The sequence below is a fragment of the Emys orbicularis genome, chromosome 6 (genome assembly GCF_028017835.1).
Source record: "Emys orbicularis isolate rEmyOrb1 chromosome 6, rEmyOrb1.hap1, whole genome shotgun sequence".
NCBI classification, from domain to species: Eukaryota; Metazoa; Chordata; order Testudines; family Emydidae; genus Emys; species Emys orbicularis.
In genome coordinates, this window is record NC_088688.1 from 43,745,636 (window position 1) to 43,772,343 (window position 26,708).

The 26,708-nt window shown below is 40.7% G+C and overlaps 1 protein-coding gene across 1 annotated transcript in view; it reads left to right on the forward strand.

The window, feature by feature from the left end:
* The window catches only part of SERINC5 (serine incorporator 5), a 54,799-nt gene extending 35,120 nt beyond the window's left edge, over positions 1–19,679 (forward strand). The window contains exons 5-12 of the mRNA XM_065405883.1: positions 1,222–1,315; positions 3,049–3,260; positions 6,952–7,047; positions 9,733–9,859; positions 14,427–14,493; positions 18,086–18,125; positions 18,941–19,088; positions 19,415–19,679. Coding sequence (XP_065261955.1) covers positions 1,222–1,315; positions 3,049–3,260; positions 6,952–7,047; positions 9,733–9,859; positions 14,427–14,493; positions 18,086–18,125; positions 18,941–19,088; positions 19,415–19,562 — 932 coding nt within the window. The 3' untranslated portion in view covers positions 19,563–19,679. The remainder of the gene's footprint in view (positions 1–1,221; positions 1,316–3,048; positions 3,261–6,951; positions 7,048–9,732; positions 9,860–14,426; positions 14,494–18,085; positions 18,126–18,940; positions 19,089–19,414) is intronic.
* The last annotated feature ends 7,029 nt before the right edge of the window (positions 19,680–26,708 follow it).

Genomic DNA, 26,708 nt, shown 5'->3' on the forward strand with positions numbered 1-26,708 from the left:
GGGATGAGGGGTTTTGGGTGCAGGAGGGGGCTCTGGGTTTGGGGGGGCTCAGGGCAGGGGGTTGGGGATTGGGGCGTGGGCTTACCTCGGGCGGCTCCTGGTCAGTGGCATAGCAGGGGTGCTAAGGCATGCTTCCTGCCTGTCCTGGCACCAGAGACCGCACTGTGTCCCAGAAGCAGCCAGCAGCAGGTCCGTCTCCTAGGTGGAGGCACTCAAGTGACTCAGCGCAGCTCTCGCCCGCAGGCACTCCCCCCGCCCCCTCAGCTCCCATTGGCTGGTTCCACTGGCTGTGGGGGGGCGCGCGCACACACACACCCCGCCTAGGAGCCAGACCTGCTTCTGGGGCACAGCGCGGTGTCAAAACAGGTAGGAACTAGCCTGCCTTAGCTGGGCAGCACCACCGACGGGACTTTCAACGGCCCGGTCGGCGGTGCTGACCAGATCTGCTGCAATCCAGTCCCTTCCATTCTGCAACCCAGTAGTGACCTGCAGTTTGAAAACCGTGGCGTTAGAGCCTTTAGTTTTGCACAAAAAATCAGGTGTCCGGTCAGGATGCAGATTGACCACTCTGGAAAGGAAGTGACAAAGAATTACTCACATGTGGCTTTTGTGGTGACCCAAAGGCTATTTTGTTGTATGTATTCACATCCAATCTTGATTTAAACCATTCATAGGTGAATGCAGAGGATTGTCTGAGAACACTTTTTATTCCTACAAATATGAATATTTCCCCTTATTTTTTACATGGTAAATCTATGTAATTTTGAATCTAGTGATAGTCATTTTCAGCCTCAGATTCCTCAACAATTTTAGGTTTTAGGACATCTGTAAACTGATGCCACCACTTTTTTGCACCATATACCAAGATTTCAGTAGCTTCTCTTCATATACAGTAACTTTCTCCACAAAAATTCTTCAGGTTAATGAACTTGTAGTGGATATTCTAGAAGGTGTGGAGTGCCATAAACTGAATCATATCGATCAGTCAGCTGGGATGGATGTAAAGTTGCACTGGTCTTTCAGATGACCCCTGCCATTTTCAGGAAGGTTTCTAGTTAAGGTTAATTGAGATGTGTCTTGATGAGCTGTATAATGGTTTCACTGCATAGACTTTTGCCCTAATGCCACAAAGCTCAGTTTTATCTAAGCTCTCAAGTTCAACATAATTGGAAATTGATCTTTTCCTCTCCTTTCTTCTCCCTTCCCTCCCCCCCCTTGCAGCCTGGCGCTATGTAGGTGCAGGAGGAGGATTCCTTTTTATAGTCATTCAGCTTATCCTGCTTGTGGAGTTTGCACACAAATGGAATAAAAACTGGTATGTGTCTGGCAAGCAATCATTTGTATAATGTATTGTAGTGCAATCCTTCTTTAAATGCATGTTTTTATTAATAGAAAATTAACCACAGTATTTAAAAATACCAGAGACACTATTTTATGATGGCAGGCAACTATACTTAAGGAAGTATACTTCCCAACCTTCTGAGTCTCTCTTCCTACTCTTTACTCGCTCTCCTTCCCCATTTTGGATGCCATTTCTCTCCCTCTTATTTATGACCTCTTGTTGCTTTGTATTTGACTAAAATAGTTCTGTTTTTCCAATAAATAGTAATAGTGCTGCTGCAAGGACCCCATCATTTAAGCCTCTTCACTTCTGTATCGGTATAATCCATTTTTGATAAAATGGAGTGGATCCATACAGCATAGCCACAGCACTCGAGCAATGTTGTAAACTGGTGGATCCTGTTTTGTTTTCATGCAAGTTTATAGACACACCTTAGCCCAGTTTTTAAATAAGAGCTGCGCCACTTGTTTCCACCCAACTCTACAACTTTCCTTGATCAGTCCCCTTGCCCAGCCTCTTTGTATAGGCTTGATTTCCCATTTGTGTAGCTTTGGCACCTTCCTTCCCTGCCCCATTAATATTTTAGAACTCTTAAATCACACACACACACACACACACACACACACACACACACACACACACACACACACACACACACACACACACACACACACACACACACAATATCCCCTCCCTTTAGCTATTCCCTGCCCATCCATTCCTCTGTCTTTCTCTGTTCTTTTGTTTTCAGTTATCCCATTAGCTTGTAGGAAAGGTTTAAAACCCTCTGCTCTCTCCCTTTTCTCCCCGATAACTGTTTTCCTTAGGATAGGATAAATATGTTCTCTTGTCACAGCACAACCACTGCTGCCAATAATTAACTGTAGCAAAACCCCAGTGCTGTCAGTGTGACTGAGAGGAGACTTCCAGCGGTGGCATTTAACTCAAAGACACCATCTGCATTACAGATTTTGTAAACCATTTTGCAAATCATTTCTGCCCTGTTAGCACAGACAGTATCATCCAGTACAATCAGGTTATCTGATACATTGTTCCCCCAGGATCAGTTCTTGGGGTGTGGGTGGGAGTGAGGAATTCAGGACTCAGTAAAACTTGTAGGATACAGAGAGCCAAAAGAAGGGAGAATGGTTGGATGGACAAAACCGTTATAGTGGTAGGTGGATAAGAATAGCTGCAGTGTATTTAACAGTGGTTTTCCAGGGCTTATGTAATGGAAGAACTTCACTAATGAGCTGGGACCTGGAAAGGTCTCGTCCTTGGCTCCAGCCAAGGAATTCCCTACATTAGCTAGGAACCACGATTACAACAGTCTGTCAAAGATTTGCAGATGGCTCAGTCTATGCTGTTCCAAGTTTTCAGAATCTTGCAGGCGCTATTTATGGAAATAGCCAGGCATTAAAACGTCAGTATAACGTCTTGATATATGATCAACACTAGCATTATGGAATGTTTTATAGATCCTAGTGATCGCAAATGAATCTAGCGAGGCAACTATATTTTTAAAATACTCAGGAGTCATGGCCTATACTGCTGAAACAATGTATGTACAGTACTATAGAAAGCAACATGCTGACTTTTGTGCAGCTCTGATGGTCATATAAGCTACCTGGATAAGGAGTATATGTTAAGACTAGTGTTTTGAATATTTTTTCTATAGCTACATATATTTTCTTTCTTACAAACAGGACGGCGGGCACAACACATAATAAACTGTGGTATGGCTTACTAGCTCTGGGCACTCTCATCTTGTACTCCGTTGCTGTGGGAGCCGTGATTTTGATGGCTGTCTTTTACACACGCTCAGAGGGCTGCACATACAACAAGATCCTGCTTGGTGTAAATGGTGGCCTGTGCATTCTTATTTCATTGGTAGCCATCTCACCCTGTGTCCAAAGTCGTAAGTGTGCTTATCAAATCTTTTGTCTATTTGTTTTGTTGGAGATGGGACACCTTGCGAGTTCTCTGGAGCTACTGCTGGTTATCAGACTTAGCAAGGCTGATGTCATCAGGGGTACTGACGCTGTGTGTGTGTATACCTTTCTTGCGTGTGCGTGCGCTCTCTCTCTCTCTGTTTTGAGTTAGATTTTATGTCACTCTGTCTCCATAAAATCCATACCATACCCTCTCTTCTCCGTGTCACTAAGCATAACATCACGTGTAGACAGCATAAGGGTAAGGATAAAAGGGTAAAAAACAAGGGTGATGTCATGGTAAGGGTCTACTACAGATCACCACCTAACCAGGAAGAGTAAGTGGATTAGGCTTTTTTTTAAACAACTAACAAAAACATTCAAAACACAAAACTTGTTGGTGATGGAGGATTTCAACTACCCTGGCATCTGTTGGGAAGATATTACTACAGGGCACAGATTATCCAACAAATTATTGGAATACATTGAAGACCACTTTTTCTTAGAGAAGGTGGAGAAAGTGATATGGGGAGAGGCTGTTCTAGATTTGATTCTGACAAACAGGGAGGAAGTAGTTGAAAACTTGAAGGTGGAAGGCAGCTTGGGTGAAAAGGATCATGAAATGATAGAGTTCATGATTGAAAGGAATGGTAGGAAGGAAAACAGCAGAATAAAGACAATGGATTTCAAGAAGGCAAACTCAGAGAATTGGTAGGTAAGATCCCATGGGAAACAAATCCAAGGGAAAAAAAAGTTCAGGAGAGGTGACAGTTTTCTAAAGAGCCATTAAGGGCACAAGAGCAATGCATAAGAAAGATAGGAAGGATGTAAGAGACCACCCTGGCTTAACCAGGAGATCTTCAATGTCCTGAAAAGCAAAGAGTCATACAAAAAGTAGGTCAAATTACAAAGGACGAATATAAAAAACAACAACACAAGCTTAGAAAAGCCAAGGCCAAAAAAAAGATTAAACTAGCTTGGGACATAAATGGTAACAAGAAAATGTTTTACAAATACATGAGAAGCAAGAGGAAGACCAAAGACAGGATAGGCCCATTATTCAATGAGACGGGAAAGACAATAACAGAAAACACATCAGTGGCAATGCCCTTTTTTGTTTCAGTTTTCACCAAAATGGTTATCAGTGATCAAATGACTAACGTATATGTTCGACAACATAGTGAACATCAGTGTAAATGGGGTAGGATCTGAGGCTAAAATAGGAAAAGAACAAGTTAAGAATTACTTAGAGACAAGTTAAATATTTTCAAGTCAGCAGGGCCTGATAGAATACGTCTTTGAATACTTAAGGAACTGGCTGAAGAGATCTCTGAGCCATTAGCGATTTGTGTTTGAGAACTCACGGAGGAAGTGAGAGACCCCAGAGGACAGGAAAAAGGTATTATATTTGCCCATCTATAAAAAGGGGAATAAAGACAACCCACTGTATTATAGACCAGTCAGAAAAATAATAGAACAAATAATCAATCACTTTGTAAGCACCTAGAAGATAAGGTAATAAGTAACAGTCAACGTGGATTTGTCAAGAACAAATTATGTCAAACCATCCCAGTGTCCTTCTTTGACAGAGTAACATGCCTTGTCGATAGAGGGGAAGCAGTAGATGTGATGTATCTCAACTTTAGAGAGGCTTTTGATACTGCCTCACATGATTTCCTCCTAAACAAACTAAGGAAATATAGCCTAGATCAGGGGTTCTCAAACTGGGGGTTGGGACCCCTCAGGGATCACGAGGTTATTACATGGGGGGTCATGAGCTGTCAGCCTCCACCCCAAACCCTGCTTTGCCTCCAGCATTTATAATGGTGTTAAATATATTTAAAAGTGTTTTTAATTTATAAGAGGGGTCAAATGCAGAGGATTACTATGTGAAAGGGGTCACCAGTACAAAAGTTTGAGAGCCACTGGCCTAGATGAACATACTATAAGGTGGGTATGCAACTTGTTGAAAAAGCATACTCAGAGAGTAGATATCAATGGTTCACAATCAAGCTGGAAGGGCATATCGAGTAGGGTCCTTCCGGGATCTGGGTCCAGTTCTAGACAATATCTTCATACATGATTTGGATAATGGACTAGAGAGTACACTTGTAAAAGTTTGCAGATGATACCAAGGTGAGACAGTTTGCAAGTGCTTTGGAGGATAGGAGTAGAAATCAAAAAATGACCTTGACAAACTGGACAAATGGTCTGAAATAAATAGGATGAAATTCAGTAAGGACAAATGCAAAGTACTGTACTTAGGAAGGAATAATCATGAAGTGACTGCCTAGAAAAGAGTACTTCAGAGAAGGATCAGGGGTTGTAGTGGATCACAAGCTAAATGTGTCAACAATGTAATAGTGTTGTAAAAAAAGTGAGTGTCATTCATTTAGCAGGAATATTGTAAGCAAGACACGAGAAGTAATGCTTCCATTCTACTCAGCACTGATAAGGCTTCAAATGGAGAACTGTGCCCTGTTCTGGGCACCACACTTTGAAAGAGTTGTGGACAAATTGGAGACAGTCCAGAGGAGAGCAACAAACATGATTAAAGGTCTAGAAAACCTGACGTAAGAGGGAAGTTGAAAAATAATTGGGTTTGTTTAATCTGGAGAAGAGAAGACTGAGGGGGAGGCGGGCATAAATCTTCAAGTTGTAAAAGGTTATCAGTCTCCTTTTTATAAATTTGTTGTCCTTACCCACTGAGGACAGGACAAGAAGGGGCTTAAATTTCAGCAAGGGTGGTTTAGGTTGGACATCAGGAAAAACTTGCTAACTGTCAGGTAGTTAAGCAATGGAACAAATTACCTAGGGAGGTTGTGGAATATCCATCATTGGGGATTTTTAAGAGCAGGTTTGTCAAACACCTGTCAGGATGGTCTAGATAATACTTAGTCCTGCCTCAATATGGGGGATTGGGCTAGATGACCTATCGAGATCCCTTCCAGTCCTATATTTCTGTGATTTTCTATGATCAGCATGCCGGTATCTTTGATACAATTCCCTGATAGGGTGGACACACAGCAGAGGTTTCACATGCATAGCCATCGCTAGGCGTGGAGCCACTTATGCTACCTTTGCTGTAATAACATGGTTAAGAGAATAGCATTCAAACCCATTCAGCTCTGATTTCATGCTCATTTCTCACCGTCATACAGTTGCCATCTATCTGTTTTTGAGACATGGGCTGGAACAATTCACAACCATTCTAATTTTTGTTCTTTCACATCACACTTTGTGTTTCAACAAAAATTTTGTGTTTTGTGGCATCTTTCATGCACTGGGACTGAAGATACATCAGTGATTCAAGTAATTTCAAAGTTAAATGATGATAGGCAATTAAAGCTATTGTTATTGTAAGCCAGTAACTTACTCCAAGTGTGAATATTGTTTTTGAGCTTGGTATAGTTGGCCAGAGCACAGTATTTATTTCTTACTGGTTTGGGGATCTTAACCTCCATGGAGCAGCCAGTGGAGAAAGGGATGTTTCCTTGTGTCCTTCAGAGGAAATACGTATCTAATCTGTCTGGAAACTTTCTAAAGTGAAAAGGGAAAGGATTAAATAATATTTCCCATGTGAAAAATACTTTGACCATTTGAATTTGAATTTGTTTGTTTTTCAGTTTATTAAAGCCCATAAAAATGCTTCAGTATCTTACCTTTTTCTCTCTAAAGGCCAGCCACACTCTAGTTTGTTGCAGTCAGGAGTTATCAGCTGCTATGTCATGTATCTCACCTTCTCATCTCTGTCAAGCAAACCACCAGAAACTAGTAAGTTATCTTGAGCTTTATTAAAGTCCTTTAAGGCACGCTGCATCAAAATCCTGCATGGTCATGAGTTCAATGCAAGATGCTAGCTTTGGCAGGAGAGACTAGTGTAGGATGGAGGCCAATGCATGCAATACCAACCAGAAAGATGTATATCCTTCTTTAGTTTCAGATTGGACACTTTTGTCTGCCCTTTTTCCGCTTCTATCCAGTAGATTTCCTCCCCCCGTTGCTATTTTAGCTGCCATTACAATCAGATCTATTGCTTTCTTCCTATAAGTAGGGCCCTACCAAATTCACAGTCCATTTTGGTCAATTTCACAATTATAGGATAAAAAAAATTGTTAATTACATGATTTCATCTATTTAAATCTGAAATTTCAGTGTTGTAATGGTAGGGGTCCAGTCCCAAAAAGGAGTTGTGGGCGGGGGGGGGGGGGGGTCGCAAGGTTATTGTTGTGGTATGGCTCCTTCAGAGCTGAGCAGTAGCAGCGCAGAAGTAAGTATGACCTGGTATGGTATTGCCACCCTTACTTCTGCACTGCAGCTGGCGGGGCGCTGCTTTCGGAGCTGGGCGCCTGGTCACCGGCCGCCGTTCTGAAGGCATCACAGTAGTAAGGGTGGCAATACCGCAAACTCCTAAAATAACCTTGCGATCCCCCTGCAACTCCATTTTGGGTCAGGATCCCCAATTTGAGAAACGCTGGTCTCCCCTATGAAATCTGTATAGTATAGGGTAAAAGCACACAAAAGACCAGATTTCATGGTGGGAGACCAGATTTCACAGTCCATGACATGTTTTTCATGGCCATGAATTTGGTAGGGCCCTACCTATAATTGATGTGCTAGATTGGTTCCATGCTCCCAATTAACAAAGCAAACTACCTAGTTTTTGACCTCATTTTTCCTTTCATATGAAAAATTACTCTCATATCTTTTGTTTCAAGAGCATTTGAGTAGTACTACAATTGCTGTTCAGAGAATAAAAAATTAAGATTTAATCCTCACCAGATATGGGTGTCCTCGTACTTCTTCACATGTATACTAATTCGAACACGTTGTGCCTCATATTTCCAGAGCATCTCCAGATGCCAAAAAACCTTGCTATAGTTTTTCTAACATTAGGCTCTTTTTAAAAATTTGGTTTGTCTCCATTTTTCTCTCAAGAAATTCCTTTTTGGAATCCATCCAGACTGGTGAATCTAGTGAACAGCGAGCCATTTTCCAAGCTCCAAAATAGATTTCTGTGATTCAGATGAATTGCACCTAACCTAGTGTTGGGCAACCTGTGCCCATCAGGGTAATCTGATTGCGGGCTGTGAGACCTTATGCTGATGTTGACCATCCGCAGGCACTGCCCCCCGCAGCTCCCAGTGGCCGCGGTTCTCTGTTCCTGGCCAATGGGAGCTGCGGGAAGTGGCAGCCAGCACGTCCCTGCGGCCTGCCGCTTCCTGTAGCTCCCATTGGCTAGGAACAGCAAACCGTGACCACTGGGAGCTGCCGGGGAGTAGGGGCGGTGCCTGTGGACAGTCAAAGTCAGCATAATGTCTCACGGCCCACAATCGGATTACCCTGATGGGCCCACATGTTTCCCACCACTGCTCTAACTTCTGCAATTTAGGCTAGTCTTGGTAAGAATTGCCTCCTTTTTACTAGAATAGCAGTAACTAGAAAAGGAACGGTGAAGAAGGACTTAGTGATGTGTAGGCTTTCATCTGTCCACCTATCAGAAGGAGAGTTGGAGAATGACACACAGTGGTAAATCTGAATGAGACACCCAATTTATAGTCAAGAAAACTCTTGCATTTGCAAGAGCATGCACTAGGCAGGTAGGTATTAGAAATATGCCAGCCCTTGGTTCAAAGCAGATGTACACCTCTACCCCGATATAACGCGACCCAATATAACATGAATTCGGATATAACGCGGTAAAGCAGCGCTCTGGGGGGGGCGGGGCTGCACACTCCGGTGGATCAAAGCAAGTTCGATATAACGCAGTTTCACCTATAATGCAGAAAGTTGTGGTTTTTTTGGCTCCCGAGGACAGCGTTATATCGGGGTAGAGGTGTATTTGTCAAGCAAGAGTATCTGTCTGTACTCTGGGACACCAAGGACTATGCCGGCAGTTTGCCAGGAATCTGAGAGCAGCAGCTAACTTGCATACATTTTAAAATAAAATATGCCCATAACCTTGTCCTCAGTGCATCATTTTAGGAGTAGAGTTGCCACAGGCCATATTTTAGACCTCACCGAGCCTATATTTGGTACTTGGGCTGCCCTTAAAACACCCCTGTCTTAAACACACATAGTACAGGATAATGTGAGCCAAGCTTTACAAACAGTAACACATTTATAATGTATGTATAATTTTAAATTTCTTCAGATGTCACTTGGCCCTCCAAAATAGGGGGGAGGTGAAGTGTTGGTGACTGGCCCAGCAGAGAAGCTGGGATTTTAAGAACTACCTGACATTTCTCCACTCTGTCCTGGTGAACCAGCAAAGTGCTGAAGTTTATTGTAGTTCTGCCCTTCAAGAAACAACACACCTGGCAAGTCTAATTTCAGCCTCCCAGCCTAGATAATCTTTCTAAAAAACCAAAATGTTCTTGATGTTTCGGGAAACAAATTTATTTTCTTTAATCTGAAGTCAAATGAACTCGTTAATTGTTTATTTATTTATTTTTTAAGTCTTGGATGAGAACCATAAGAACATTACAATCTGCGTACCTGACTTTAGCCAGGGCTTGCACAGAGATGAGAACCTGGTTACTGGATTGGGCACTGCTCTTCTGTTTTGTTGCATTTTATATTCTTGGTAAGTCTTTGTTTTTTGGGTTTTTTTTGTTTTGTTACCCTACTGTAAATTAAATTAAACAGATTAAGATTTTATAATGTGTGCAATGCAAATGCAAAGGAATTGCTAGAGGTAGAATTACATGAAAGGATGGAAATTAATCTGATTAATCATACTTTCCCAGAGTGGCTGGATGTTTCTTCTCTAAAATGATCAGTGATGAAATAGGCAACTCTGAATCCTAATGATTTAGCGTTTTATGAAAAGGATCCACATCTACTGGTGGAAGAAATTCCAAACGTGAAGCATTGCCTTCCTGAGTCTGCAGATATAGCTGGTTTAATGTGTCTGACTGCATACGCAGGAAGACAACACTACCTTTGTTCATATTTGAAAACTTTCTTAATCATCAAGATCAGAAACATCACTTTTTCACAAAGTCTTATTCTACAGAAAGTACCACCAAGTAGTAGCTTCTCTGATAGTAATTTGGACATGGTTTGTGGTTTTTAACTGTGTGGCAAACTGCCGGGGTAGTGTGGTGTTGCTCTCCATCCGTAGCCACCCATGTAAAGGACCCCAGTCTAATAAACTTCCTAAATGCAATGTGCATAATGAATTATGTCTTTCATATGTATGTGATCAAGCACTGCTAGTGTCTGAGAATCTGAATATGAAATTGACTAGAAGCCTTCCTGAAACTGATTAGTCTATTTGGTTGTCGGAGAGAAATGCAAAAAAGCAAACAGTGAAAAGTACAGTAGAGTTAAGAACACTTTGGAAATGGAGGTTGTTTGTAACTCTGAACAAAACGTTATGGTTGTTTTTTCAAAAACGAACAACTGAACATTGACTTAATACAGCTTTGAAACTTTGCAGAAGAAAAAAGCTGCTTTCCCCTTTTTTTTTTTTAGTAGTTTATATTTAACACAGTACTGTACTGTATTTGCGCTGCCTTTTTTTTTTTTTTTTTTTTTTTTTTTTTTAAATCTCTGCTGCTGCCAGTTTGTGTACTTCTGGTTCCAAATGAGGTAGGGGTGTGTGTGTGGGTGTGTGTGTGTGTGTGTGTGTTTGACTGGTCCGTTCGTAACTCTGAGGTTCTACTGTAACTTAGATATTTTTATTTTTTTAATATTGATGTTCACTAGTAGAAAGGGTGTTGTTAGTAATCTACTGAAAGACACTTTGTGTTTAGAAAAAACTTTTACCAGCAGTCTTTTTAAAAAAATTCTAATAGCTTTATGATTTATTCTTAAAATTTAGCTCAGCTGAAGAATAAATATGTTGATGTGGAAAGTAAATACAAGTAAACAGCTGCTCTGGTACAGCAATAACATGCCCATTTAAAAAAAAAAATGATTTGAAATACATGTTGTATTAAAAAGCAGAAATCCCTTACAAAACCTTTTTAATCTGTGTGTAGAGGGAGGTGTGACAGATTGTCTTAGACTTACCCTTTTAAGGTCAGAAGGGACCATTATGATCGTCTAGTCTGACCCCCTGCACAACGCAGGCCACAGAATCTCACCCATCCACTCCTGTATCAAACCCCTAACCTATGTCTGAGCTATTGAAGTCTTCATATTGTGGTTTAAAGACTTCAAGGTGCAGAGAATCCTCCAGCAAGTGACCCGTGACCCTCGCTGCAGAGGAAGGCAAAAAACCCCTAGGGCCTCTGTCAATCTGCCCTGGAGGAAAATTCCTTCCTGACCACAAATATGGTAATCAGCTAAACCCTGAGCATGTGGGCAAGACTCACCAGCCAGACACCCAGGAAAGAATTCTCTGTAGTAACTCAGATCCCACCCTATCTAGTGTCCTATCGCAGGCCATTGGGCATATTTACTGCTAATAGTCAAAGATCAATTCATTGCCAAAATGAGGCTATCCCATCATACCATCCCCTCCATAACTTATCAAGCTTAGTCTTGAAGCCAGATATGTCTTTTGCCCCCACTGCTCCCCTTGGAAGGCTGTTCCAGAACTTCACTCCTCTGATGGTTAGAAACCTTCCTCTAATTTCAAGTCTAAACTTCCTGATGGCCAGTTTTATATCCATTTGTTCTTGTGTCCACATTGGTACTGAGCTTAAATAATTCCTCTCCTTCCCTGGTATTTATTCCTCTGATATATTTATAGAGAGCAATCCTCTCCCCTCAGCCTTCTTTTGGTTAGGCTAAACAAGTCAAGCTCTTTGAGTCTCCTTTCATAAGACAGGTTTTCCATTCCTCGGGTCATCCTAATAGCCCTTCTCTGTACTTGTTCCAGTTTGAATTCATCCTCCTTAAACATGGGAGACCAGAACTGCACACAATATTCCAGATGAGGTCTCACCAGTGCCTCGTATAACGGTACTAACACCTCCGTATCTCTACTGGAAATACCTCGCCTGATGCATCCCAAGACCGCATTAGCTTTTTTAACGGCCATATCACATTGGTGGCTCATAGTCATCCTGTGATCAACCAATACTCCGAGGTCCTTCTCCTCCTCTGTTACTTCCAACTGATGCGTCCCCAGCTTATAACAAAAATTCTTGTTGTTAATCCCTAAATGCATGACCTTGCACTTTTCACTATTAAATTTCATCCTGTTACTATTATTCCAGTTTACAAGATCATCCAGATCTTCCTGTATGATATCCTGGTCCTTCTTTGTATTGGCAATACCTCCCAGCTTTGTGTCATCCGCAAACTTTATTAGCACATTCCCACTTTTTGTGCCAAAGTCAGTAATAAAAAGATTAAATAAGATTGGTCCCAAAACTGATCCACGAGGAACTCCACTAGTAACCTCCCTCCAGCCTGACAGTTCACCTTTCAGTATGACCCGTTGTAGTCTCCCCTTTAACCAGTTCCTTATCCACCTTTCAATTTTCATATTGATCCCCCATCTTTTCCAATTTAGCTAAATTTAGTCTTATGCTCTAAAAGAACCTCTTTGGGGGTGGCATTGAGACTGCCTTTTAACAAGGTGGAGCATCCAGTCCTAATACCTGGAGAAACCAGGCTACCCTGGTATTTCCTATCAGACCTGAATCTGGGCACATCAGTCTGTACATTTGTGGTATCTAGGTTATATTATTGCAACTTCTATCTGGGAATGAACCAGGAAAAAACTCCCAATTGCTTAGCAACACAAGTTGCCATGTAACTGATCTTTGCGTTGGCTCTGCACTGAATAAGAGTCCAGTTCAAAATCTCCATCCTCCAAGAATTTGGCCTTTGCTGCCAATGCCACCCCAAAATAGCTGTATTAGAAGAGGTGATGCAACGAGTCCTCCCATCTGGAGAAACAGCACTACCCTGGTAACTCCTAGACCTGGATCTTGCCACGAATCCATATATTCATGATGATCCAGGTTGATTATTGCAATGACCTCCTATTACATCTACTTTCCACTGGAACAATGAATCTTTCAATCAATAGGGAAAGATTTGTCAGTGTGGAAGACAGACTTTTTAGAAGAGTTGAAACTAGGCTATGGAGCATTCTCTCAGGAAAGGCAGGACCACAAATACCACCATGTTCAGAACTAAATGAGAAACTCATTTCTTTGTGGCTTCCTCCTCAGTACGAGATCTACACTCCTCTAAATGGTGGGAAGGAAACAAGGGGTAGAGTATGTTGTTCTTTTGTTAAATGTTTTAGAATGGCTGGTTTACTACAGTTCTGGGGTCCATATAAGTACCTAGATGGAGATCTGTGTTAACATTTCAGTGTGGGTCATGGGGAGTTTGTGTAACATAGCCATCCTTCCTCTTTTTCAAGATAAAAGCTGGTTTCAGAGAGAAGTGGGGTGGAAACTGGTAAGGATTCCCCCAACAAACAGACTTTACAGGAAATGGAATAATGATGGTATTAATAATCTTTCCTAGCAAATAGTTTATAAATACTGATTATTTCTGTCTGCTAATTATGAGTTTGTCTCATTTTGCAAGGCTGTGACTGTGGTCTTTATTTACAGGATCGGTCAAAGCAATTGCTGTAAAACTAGTCTACACCTGTCATGCATAGCAGGGAGAACCTGTTCTGAAATGCAAATCAGTATGTTTAGCTTTTATGTTGACTGCTGGCTGGTGGCATTGACATTAATAGAAGCTGTCTAGTTTTTTTAAATTCATGATTACAGAATGAGTCTGGTGGTGGTGATCTGTCCTGTAGGTTTCTACTTGCACAGAATAAACCTTTCACAGACTTGGCACTTGACCCTACATCCTGTGTTCTCACTTCAGTTGCTGCAGAACTGGACCCTTGGGGTACGTCTACACTGCAGCTGGGAGTGAGACTCCCAGCCTGGGTTACACAGACTCGTGCTTGGTTCATTTGACTTAGTACGCTAAACTCAGCAGCACGGCTGTGGCTCTGGCAGGCATTTGACCTAGCCACCCAAGCTCAGGCCCAGGGTCTTGAGGGCATGAGCTGCAGCTTGAGCCACAGCATCCACAGTGCCATTGCTAGCACACTACCTGGGCTGGGAGGCTCACTCCCTTCTAGCAGTGTAGATGTTCCCCATGAGATTTCTCAGCATTGCAGGAAACATATACTTACACTGCATGTTATGGTGCTATCTTCTCTTTGATCCTAGTTTGACCTCAACAACTCGTGCAAGCTCTGAAGCACTGAGAGGAATATATGCAACGCCTGAAACTGAAGTGAGTTAACTATTCCCCTGAACTGTAACAGATTGCTTCTTCCCACCATCCCATCTCGGTGCTGACTTTCAAGCTGTCTGTCTTCCGATCGTATGTATGTATTCATGTAGAATTTAGAAGGATGATATAAAAGGGTCAGCTGCCTTTTTGAGCAACCCCTTGTGGACACAAGTGGCTCTGCAGGACTCTGCTTCCGTTTTCCCTCTTCAGGCCCCGTGCAACACTTCTGTAGTTCAGCAATGCCCTTCTTTGGGGCTGGATTTATTACAACAATACAATCATTCCCGAAACAAAGTTCTCAAATCCCCATCAAGTCTATGCTCCCAGTCTTCCTGCTGGGGGTTCTCCCACGGTCTTCCCTGCCTGGAGCCTGCTCCCTCCTTGATAATTTAGGGTTCTCTGCTGGAGCCTGCTCACTCCCAGCCGCCATTCCCTGCCTTGGCAGGCCTTTGCTGACGTCGCTCCCTCCAGCTTCATGCTGGTGTCTTCTCCCCAAGCACTCCCCACTTCTACAGCTTCCTGCTGCTTTTTGTAAGGTAATCACCTGATCCCTGCTCAGGTGTGCCTTCTGATTAACTAGGGTTTGCTGGCTCTAGGCCTTCAGGGGCAAGCCACTCTGTTACAGATAGCTAAGTAAAAAGCCTATTCACACTCCACATGTTCTTCCTGTCAGGAAAGGTGGAATTTCCTGACTCTTTACTGCCTGGGCTGGCTCCTCAGCAGCTCCAGCTGGTCCCTCAGAGGACTTGGCTAATGTGTCCTAAATGGTATGCTGCTGTCCTTGCAATTTTCCCCCTAGCATTCTGCAGACATCCTACGATGATACAACTTGCATTAAACTGGGATGCAACTGTTCCCCAGAAGCTCACTTCCTCTCAGAGGCAGAAAAGTCAATATTTATTAGGAATATAGGCAAAGATTGCAGAACAGGGCAGTTGAGAAAATTCAAAGGTAGTAAAATGTGATCAAAAGTATTAGTGCTCCATATTGGGGTTTCTTAATCTCTTCCCACCCAAAACCACTAACGCTCTGTTTTGTGTCCCCCCCCCCCCCCCTTCCTTCTGTGGCTTTCCTTGGCATTTTTACAGTGAAAAAGATAATTAATGTACTGCCACCACTGAATTGCCATGCTATATGTGGTAAAAGTAAGCCATTCTATTGCATACGTGCATTTGTTAGCTTCACAACTGTCTAACAGATGTTGTTGTCAGCTCCCAGTATGGAAGACTGAATTCCCACTTCCATTCTAGTTCCCTTGTTTTAGTTGCTGTAGCTTCCATCTGAGGTAGAAATATCCATGTTTGGTCTTATCCCAAAGGTGAATTCTGTGGGAAAACTTGAGCAAAATAACTCAACCTACTTAACTCTGAGCATTTAAAAAAAAAATCAGCTTTTTAAATATGTTCACTCAGAATTTGTACACTCTGCTATCTAAATGAGTCAAGGTAAATACTTCAAATTTAGCTTTTTTTTGTAGATCAAGACTCCGAGACTTAGAGCTGATCCTATGTATTGTAACAGCTTCTTTCTGGGTGCCATGAAACTTGGTACAGAATCTAAGCTTTCATACTGTCATCTTTAAAAAGTAGTGTTTCTAGCCTTTCTTGGTTGCAAAGATAAGTATTTAAAAATGCTACAGTAATTAACTATTATATACTCAAACATGCAGGTAGTACTCATATATAAATCTTTGAAAAATAGTAACTATTGCTTATGGCTCAATATTTAATAGATATTATTAGCACTCCATTTTGCAAAATCACTATACTTCAAGCATGTGTACCTGGTACTCCAGGCACATGCACACACAACCTTAATGATGAGCCTCTGTACTGGATTCCAGTGCACATATTCTGCCTCCTTACCCATCAGTTGTGCATACTTTGATCCAGAATAGTGCTTGGGCTGCTTCAGACCCCAATCTTGTCTTGCCAGTGTGAGAGTTGAAGCAGTTAAAGCTTTATTGTATGTTAGAATGCAAATTGCTGAATGGGAAGCAGAAGGCACTGGCTGGCACACCAGTCTTAGCCTGGCAACCCTGGTCCATTTGTCTGAGAAGGTTGAATTGCTTCACTCAACAGTAGAGTTATTTCTAAATCATTTGGTTTTAAAGAGTTGTATGGGGACTGTTGCATGTGAATATAAAGTAATGACGGGCAATGACCAATTAATTGCATTCTGATTATCTTCACTGTGATAAAGGGCCTTTGTTGTTTGCCAAGAAATGTAAACATAATTCTGCAGCTGCATCTATTTATACAGAAAAGTCTTTCTGTACCTAAACTAGAGATAATTAATTGCTCGGAATGGCTTTGTATGCAAGCCAACAGTACTAATTACATTACTTAATGTGCAAGGCCTGAATTTCTGACGCGTGTATCCAAAGAAAGTGTTTTTTCTTTAAAGGAACCTGGCATTAACTTCAAGATCTTGATGTAGCCAAATAATAATGGAAGCGAAAGCCAATAGTTCTTGTCCAAATTTAACTTTAATAAGTAAAGAACCCTGTTAAACCAAACTATAGGAAGAGCCTTTATTCTCCTGTTTAATAAGCTTAGTCAGCCAATCTCTTAAGCAGGAACTTTGCTAGTTTTTTTGCCATCTTTTGCATCCAGAGTATTTATTTAATCATACAAAGCTAGTGTGAAAATCCTTATCTATTAAACTGAAGTATAAAGATCACAAATCTTAAAGTACAACATAATTTCTTGGTATGTATACTTCAAAACCAAATACCCCCTCCTCCAAATGAAACCGAAACTTATTAGAAAACAACAGATGTTGGAGATGTAATATAGAAAATGCAGAGTTAATACATATACTGTGGAATTGTGCAGAAGAAGAAAAATACTGGGAAAACACACAATAAAAGTGCAATGTTGTATATTAGAAGGCAGTGGAAATAGGAAAACACGCTGGCAGTACCCAAATGCATTTCAGAAGTGTCAGTGTGCTACCAGTGAAGAACTAGCTTCTAGACTGAGAAATGAGACTTGTCCACCAAAAAACAAAACAAAAAAAAAAACCTTGCTTACATAAAATGGTATGAAGATAAAGTAACTTTGTTTACTACCGCTGACTCCAACCTCACAAATGTCCATTTAAGTTTGATGCTTAAATTTGTATAATCAGTCTTGCTGAATGTAGTCAGAATCTTTAATATTCCTTGCATCCTCATTTCTATAAATAAATGTTACTTTAAAAAACACCTGTGACTTAGGTCTGAAGAAAGAACTATGGTACACAACCATTTTACAGCATTACTCCACTGTAGCTACACTATTCTCTCGTAATTGGAATATTGGTCTTAAATTATGTAAAATGGATACGTGCAGTATATTTCTCCATAAATGGTTAATTGACACCAAGACTTGCAAAGTAGGTGCCTAACTTCCAAAAGTTCTATTGCTGTAAATTGCTTGGTTATTCCTGATTGAGGCTTTAGCTGTGTTGTCTGTTGCAAATATACAAAGCAGTGTTTTTATAAGTTAGTATTTGTAATTTAGGCACAATAGGCTGACTTAATCTGCTGCTCTATTTCTCTGTTGTTGCATGAAACCTCTTTTTTGTTAACTTTATGTCTGCCTTGTAGGTAGCTCGTTGCTGCTTTTGCTGTGCACCCGATGGAGATGGTAACTATGCATTCCTTATATATTTTGCTTAGCATTGCTTGTGCCGTTTAGCCCAAACCACAAGAGTATAACCAAGGCAAGGCCCAGTATATACAGAGGTGCATGTGTCCTAAATTCTGTGGAAATTGAAACTTCTTCAGCAGCATGAAATGCATTGGAAAAAATATTCAAAAACTAAGACCTGGAATGCTTAATTTTATATATTCATTTTAAAATCTAGACAATTTTCTGTCATTTAAAAATATTTAAATACTTTCCCATTCCATCCTTGTGTGGTTAATCTCTCTTTTTGCATTATATGAAATAAAAAAAGCGTGAAAGGGGAGTAGCTGCTCTTAACATACTTTCAAAAGGGTGTGTCCTGCTGTCACTGCCAGATTTGTGTGCTCAGCATTCTGTGCTCTTCTCCTGTATTGAGCCTTTGCTCTCTGCCTGGGTGTAGGAACAACAACAAATGGAGTACCAATTGTTGCCCCCTCTGTCAGAAGACCCAGTGGTGTTGGGACTCTCACTTTGGTATCAGCAAGGGAGTACTCCATGGACTGAGACCAATATAAAGTGAGGAAGCTCAGGATCCTGTGATCAAGTTAAACACCTGAATTCATGACAGCACTTAAACATATGCTTAAATTCCATTCACTTCAATGCGACTTAAGGATGTGCCTGAAGTCAAGAGCATGCTTAAGTTTTCTGCTGGATAAGGATATTGAACTGAATTGGGCCTAAAATTGTTCATTTTAATTAGATCTATAGGATGTTAACTCTACCACTGTTTCCATTCTTGTGTGAAACAACTTCTTGTTCCCTGTTCCCAGCTGACACCGAAGAGCATGTTGAAGAAAGGGGCGGTCAGACTGTAATTTATGATGAAAAGAGAGGCACAGTATACAGCTATGCTTACTTCCACTTCGTTTTCTTCTTGGCTTCTCTCTATGTGATGATGACAGTAACTCACTGGTTCAAGTAAGTAAACTTCAAGGTGGAAAAATCTTAACATTCATGTAGTGTTACTGGACGGCTCTCAATGTGGGAGTGTGGTTGAAATACCCAAAACTGGAGCAGTTGCATCTTGCCTCCTGGTTGAGAGAGGGAGAGACTATGCAGGTCTGTCCTGGCTGTTACCAGAACAGGCTCAAAGAGCTGTTCACCTGTTCCCAGGTTCAAAATTAGGTTGCTTGAGGTCAGTAATTGTCTCAAAATGAGTAGAGGGAAACACACTCATTGTTCCTATTTTAGATGTAACCGCTTACTGGATTTCTTGTCACCTTTTCCCTTCATCTCTTTAACAGTTATGAAGGTGCTGAGATTGAAAAATTCTTCAGTGGAACCTGGTCCATCTTCTGGATTAAGATGGCATCATGTTGGGTGTGTGTCCTACTCTACCTATGGACTCTTGTAGCACCTCTCTGCTGTCCAACCCGACAATTCTCAGTGTGAGAATTCACAAGCGCTATTCTGTTACAAATACATCAGTCACTTCGATGGAGAAATAAGTCCATCATCAGGTGTCTTAACATGTTGGTTAGGTACCTCTTTCCAGATGAAACTATAGATCTGAAGAATTCCTCTTTTTTTTAACCATTTTTTTAACTGTCTGAACAAAAATGGAGTTCCAAGGAACAAATCTATTCAAAGACAGTGTTGCAACACTGATGCAGAAGGGTGGGGAAAATATGGGTAATGTTACATAAACTGGAATAAATAAAACCGTTGTAGAATAACTGACAATCTGACTTTATTGGCAAGAAGAGCAAAACCAAACATAGTGCAAAGTATATCTTTTCCTCCTGTGGAATGTCAGATATCTTGTAACAAAAAGAAATGTATTCGTTTTTATACTTTTCATTACTGATGCAATTTATGATGATGATGATTCAAACTATCCTTTTATACTGCACACAAGTCTTGATACCTGTCTCCAGATAACTTTCTCCACAAATGCACCTGAAGTACTACTTTAGTAGTAGAAAACGAGTAAACGTTTGACTGGGGTGGAGTAGGGCAATGTATCTGCTCAAAGGTTTCTAAATATATTAAATTACTCAATATATTAAGTTATTACAAATATGGAATGATAGAGAAACATACCAATGGCAATAGAAATATTTATTATGTAAACTGAAAGGCACCTTTTAAGTACAATTGATCATATGAAGCGCTAGGAGACATATCTGAAATATTCAGAGATGCTAAATATTGTAAAAGGAAATGCTGTTAATGTCTTTTTTTTTTTAATTCAAATTTCTACAGATGCTAAATAGTTGTGTAATTCAAAACAGACCCAATTATCAGCAAAATGTGAATGCTGCATGTGTAGTTTAAACTATCATAATGGAACTCCTGAGGGATTTGTTTTGCAAACGGTAACTGAGTGCAAACTGCCCAGTCTGTACAGGGATATTATGCATAGTACATTCTTTATTAAAGAAAAATCACAATGTGTTCCACACAAACAAAGGAGATTCTTAGCAAATATAGGGAAACATTGCTCAACATCTTTAACCTTAAAAATGAGTGCTGAGCATTATTTTTGTCCTCAACATTTTTACCCACATTTAGAGGTTTCCCTCAGACTTCAACCTCAAATTTTCACTACTAATTTCCTAATACTTTAAAGTTGGGATATGGCCAGGAAAGGAACTATGTAAAATGGCATCACCTTATTCAATATGTCTGCTTCTTGGGTATTTAGAGTTGTGCACTTTTTTGGGAAAAATATTTTTCTACTTCTTTACTCCAGCTAGCTATAATGGCACAGCAGTGCTATATGAGAGTGTGAGCGAAATTCTGTTCTGGTGACACATCATTAACAGATTGGCCTGTTAACTTCCATATGGAGAATCTTCCCAGCAAGTTAAATAATTTTTTAATATGAATGGAATAAACATGGTCCGGAGATTACTGAACCAATAAACATGAACCCCTCATTGCCATTATTAGTTAGTTTTCCTGGTTAGAACTACTCTTTAAATAGATGAGTTATTCAGTAGGTAAATAAAAAGAAAACTAATATGAATCCTTCTGAATTTCAGTAGATTTGAAACTAACCTATTCATACCAGTTTGTCAAATTAAAATAAAAAACAAAGAAAGAAAGAGAGAGAAAACTATCCACTTTGATATGACTGTGCTGTCTGTCGAACTACAAAAAGTTAGTGAGCTTTACATCTCTGCTGGCCAGAAGAAGGGAATGGGTGAGAGGGGATGGATCACTTGATTACCTGTTCTGTTCATTCCTTCTGAAGCACCTGGTATTGGCCACTGTTGGAAGACTGAATACTGGGCTAGATGGATCTTTGGTCTAACCCAGTATGGCATTCCTATGTTCATCATCCTTTTGGACCCTTTCTTTAGGAATTGAATTCTTGTAGCATAATGTGTTAAAAGAAAAAACCCCACACGATCCTGATGCAAATAGATGGTCTATTAACACATTATCATGCCTTCATTGTTCTGTATTGCAATAATTATGGTAGTTCTATTACTGCCATATTACTTGGCACCTACTATGATAGATTTGTTCTGTTAATGCTATCTTTAGTACTTCTAACATGCATATTACTGGCATCTGTGCACTGAGGGGTGAGATGGAGAATTCTGGTTCCTGGCTTTAGCAGGAGTTAGATGCAGATTTTTATATCCAGGGTATAGGTACCCTCTTTCGTCAGCTTATTGTTTGACTTTCCTTTTCTCCCAGGTCCTTTCCCTAAACAACCCATACAAAAACAAAACGTACCATCCAGTGCTAGCTTCCAGTATTGCTTTTTAACAACTCAGTAAAACAGTTTGCTTAATGCTAAGGAACCATCATTGAAATAAAGAGCAGAAATAAACCTTTCCCCTATGCTACTGGGGGAAGGTAATGGGTGCTCCTGAGCCCCCTAAAGACCTCTCAGGGTTTCTGGGCTCTCACCTTGGAGCCAGAGGGGCAGGAAGTGACTGTCTCATTCTGGGGTCTGAGTTGAACTGATATGGCTCTGCAAGGGTTGAATTACTCCCAAACCCTGCACATCCTCCTTCCTCAAGCAAACTCTGCAGAGTTTGCAAAATCCTATAAATTTATGCTACTAACCCCACTGTTCCCAGGGGCTTAGATATCCATCAGAATCCCCTCTATGTTGAAAACTGATGTGTGGGTTTCTTTGGTATGGCCGTGAATCTTTTCCCCATTCTCTCACCCACACCTCAACACCACTTCAGCTTAAATAAGTTTTGCTGTTATGTTACAAAGGTGAACAAATAGTTTTCTGGGTTTTGATTGATTATGCTTCCATTATGAAGGCTCTGATCCTGCACTGAGACCTCACACCTGTTTAGAGTCCCATTTGAAATCTGAAATAAAGCAAGAGAGAGAGGCCCATGAGATAACTAGGGGTCATCTTGCCCAAATTGTAACGTTTACTGTGAGAAGAACAGGAAAAGCTACAGCATCAGGCAAATTGTATAGAACGTTCAGATTCATTGTAATTTAAAAAAAAAAGATTTATTTTTTCAAATGAGAAGAAATTATCGCTAGTGTTTAGCCAGTCAAGAGAGCTGATAAGCAAATTTGGATTTTCGGTTTCTGATTTGTATAATTATTATATGTTTTTCAAACTGTTTTGATTTGGTTTTAGGACTCTGAACCACAATCGAGGTACAATCCAGAAAATCTGAATGAAATTCCCTAATGTTCAAATATCTGTAAGTGTAGTATTGAGGTGTCATATACATCTATGGTATGAAAAACAAGTGTATTAAAATACTAATGTTTTTGTGACTATATTATGGCTTAACTCCTTCAGGTATCTTTTAAAATGTGTATTGGCCAAGGCATCCACTAATAGTGACTCTATGCATAGGCAGTATATGTATACCAAAAAAAAAATCCTTATGTAGATACTGCATGCTCATTGTAGTTCAGTTTATGCAGGGCAATAGCTGTTTTGCATGGAGGAAATGATGGCCGCATAAGGAAAGAAGAGGCACCAGTCATTCTTCCTCCTCCAGGACTTGCTTCCCTGAGTCCACCACACAGGCCCATCTCACAAAGTACATGTGCATAGGGTTTGTAGAATCTGGGTAGGATGCAGAGGAAGCAGTGGAGGATGACTCTACACTGCATTATCCCACTCCAAACTAACATTGTGTGAGCCATGCTACCAGAAGGAGAAGGCCCAGAGAGTAACTTGCAGAGGCTGTCCTTTATACAGATGTCCAAGATCCATTTGGATCACCGGACATCTGTGCAGATGGAAAGCTGTGCCTGTTTCCACCGGCTGGAGAAGATGACATCACCTTGGGTCTCCTTTAATGTAGGCCCGTGGAGTTTCCTCAACGATGTATTCCCTCCTTCAGGCCAGGGGAATATTAGGAGCCTTAGTGTAGTTTTTTAAAAAAAAAACACCTCTACTGTGAACTTCCTATTGACAGCTATTTGTATGGTTCCTAAAGTCACGTGTCGGGGTCTGTCACAATTCAGACTATCCAGCTCATTGATCATTATCTGCTCAGGTGAACATGCATTTTTAAAAGTGCCTATTATACATACCTCTGCCATAAATAATAATTCAGTTGAGACTGAAACTGGAAGAACTGAACTGAGCCTATGATTCAATGGTGCTGCCTCATACATCACCTCTGACCTTAAGATGCGCTAATACTTACTGTGCATATGAAAGACTCCTGGTATTTTGAATCTATACTTGACAAAATTCTGTGGTAGGACTCTGATGCAGGCTACTGCTCTGTAGTGATCAGGAATAGGAGATGCTCTGGAAAGACTTTTTAAAGGATGGAATGAGAAGTCTCTAGTGTCTAATGCTTCAATGTTATAAAATGCTTGTGATGAGTCATGTATTAGGACAATAGCTAAATAAGAGCAGAACTTTATCTCCCGGTGCATTTATTGTGTAAGCTAGTTAACCGTACCCACTTGATCTTGCTTGACATCTGGTAGACACCCAGTGCTCTCTTTTGCCCTGGCATGTGCTTTGTATATATCTTTGTTCTTTTGACTTACTGTGGAACTTATGGGTTGTGTTAGTCTGCCTTTTAAAATTTGCAAGAATCTTGAAAGCTACCCACTTTCACAAGGAGCTTTTTCCACCTCTGAGAATGGGGAGCATATTACTGTTAATGGGCAAAACCCATTCTTCCTTTGTTCCTCCTTCCAGAAGTCCATTCCAGTTTAATTTGTATTTAAATTAAAAGGCTGGCTCAAGTCTTATTTCAAGAAGGCCTCTTGTATTGGAGGAAACATGGTTTTGCTTTGCAGTAAGTTTGTGTTTTGTTGAGATTTCCGTTTACTTCAAATACTACATTGGTTCTGAATAATTTTTTTCTTCCTTCCTGCTGCACTTCTGCTTGAGCCTGCAGCAAACTTCCATTCCTTTGTTTGTCAGTAATGACCATGAAAGCAATTGTGGGAGCCCAAATTCCCTCCAATTAGAAGTCCAGGTGACTTTGGCGAGAGCAAGCCTTCGAACCCAAATAGCTGGATTAGCAAACGAGGCCAAAAACACTTATAAGGACCAAGTGAAAGGCAAATGGACTTGTCTGTGCTCCACTTTCCCACAGTGTAATAGTTCCTCAAAGTAGTCAGGCTCCATGAGCAGGCAGATGCTGGGAAATGTAAAAGTAAATTGTGCTCACATTTGAAAGGACCGCACCATTTTATATGCTAAGCTTTGAACTCTTTAAATCACTTCATACTTCAATAATTTCAATTGAAATTTGGATTGGCTTTTTAAAAATATTAAGTAAATTACTTACACATTTAATTTTGTTAAAGCTTTACTGTGGTAGTCTGGATTTTCAAGTATACCCATCAAGGAACTAAAACAGTGGAGAGTGATTAAGATGAATCACTCCGGTTGCAAACACCTCCGGAGAGGTACCAACCCTTGGGGATGTTTGCATGCACTGGTTCAAACTGGGTTCCCAGAGACCAACAGACACAGGGCTTTTGGCATAAAAAGTCTGAGTTTAAATTGACACAGGGCCTTTCTAATCCAGAAAACAGGACCTTCCGTCCAAAGACGGCCCAACCCTCGCAGAAAGGTTGGAGAAATCTTGGCTTAATAAGACCCCCATAAGACTACTGGTGACCTCTGGAAAGTTTTTAGCATGTGTATAGGATGCATATAGCATGTTTTTGTATGTTTTCTCTGTAATGCTTTTACCCTAAGAATAAATGGGCTTTGCTTTATGAAGGATGGTTGGTAACACTGTTGTAGCCCTTGTAGAAAGGTTAACTGGTCAGACATGCTGGGGAAATCACAGCGTGGTGCAGAGGGAAGAACTCCACACCTAACCTCTCAGTCTGGATGGAAAGCGACACCGTTGTCCATGCAAGGTGACAGCTGGAAGTCTGAAACTTTAAGCTGGTGCCCTTGAGGAAGACTGGGGGTGGGGAGGAGCATTTAACTCCGAAACTGTGACAGATCGTGCCGATCAGGAAAGCAGTAGCACCATCATGCAAAAGTTTAGTCTCCGGCAGCACTTTATTTCCAATCAATGCATCAGGAGAATGTAGGCAATTGGAATGTAATTACCCTGCTTGTAACTTGGTGAGGACACCAGGGCTATCAGCACGTTTCAAAAACTGACTGGAAGCTTTAATCATATCAGTAACAAAACAGTCCACTGACTTTCCTAATTATTTCTAACACTCTAAGCTATTCGGTTTTTCTCCAAAACAGGATTGTAAAACAAATTATTGGGAGCCCTCATATGCATCTTTCATATGGTAAACTAGCAAAATTATCTGCAACTGAGGCTTGATAGTACTTACAATGTCCTCACTTTAGTCTTAATTTTTGGTCTCCACAAATATTTGTGTCTCTTCCTCTGTCTGTGGGTCCTTGTTTTGTTAGCCTTCTCTCTCCTTGGTATCTTAAGAAAATATAAGCAACTGAAAACTGGCCAGATTCCTACTCCTAGTTCCTAAAATTGGGAAATGTTTTCAATGATAGTAAACAGCAAAGTTTCTTAATTTGTACCTGGTGATCTCTTCTCTTTGGGACTTGAAAGCAAAATGGGGATCAGTTCTAGTATTCAAAACAGCAGACCCACCTACTTTTTGCCTCTATGCTAAAATTATCTTTCTGATCTCTGTAAAGCAGAATCTAGCCCTTGTGCTCCGGAACCTCCTGAAGGAGGAAAATGCATCATGAATGCAGTGGAATTTTATTCTCTTAATATTCTGGTTTTTAAAGTATTGTGTAAACATTGTCTACACTGGTGCTTCACTTGTCCCTGGGATTCCCTTTTACAGAGGCCATACATTTTAAAGGCCTTGACTTTTTTTATATTTCTGACTCCCAACCGTCCAATCCCTTGTTAATATGCATTATTGTATTTCCCACATCTGAAATGGAAATGCCCAGAAATGAGGCATATCTATGTATCCCAGATATGTCAGTTGGAACAGAACACTTGGCTTGGATTAGTGAGGACTGTCATGATGATTCAATCTCTAACATGGGAGGAAGCTTTCTAGCTTGGAAGTAGACCTTAAACCCACTAACCTTACTAATAGTTATGGTTTTTAATGTGACTTAAAGCTTTTCCACATCTGTCAATGTATTATAAAACACACAGT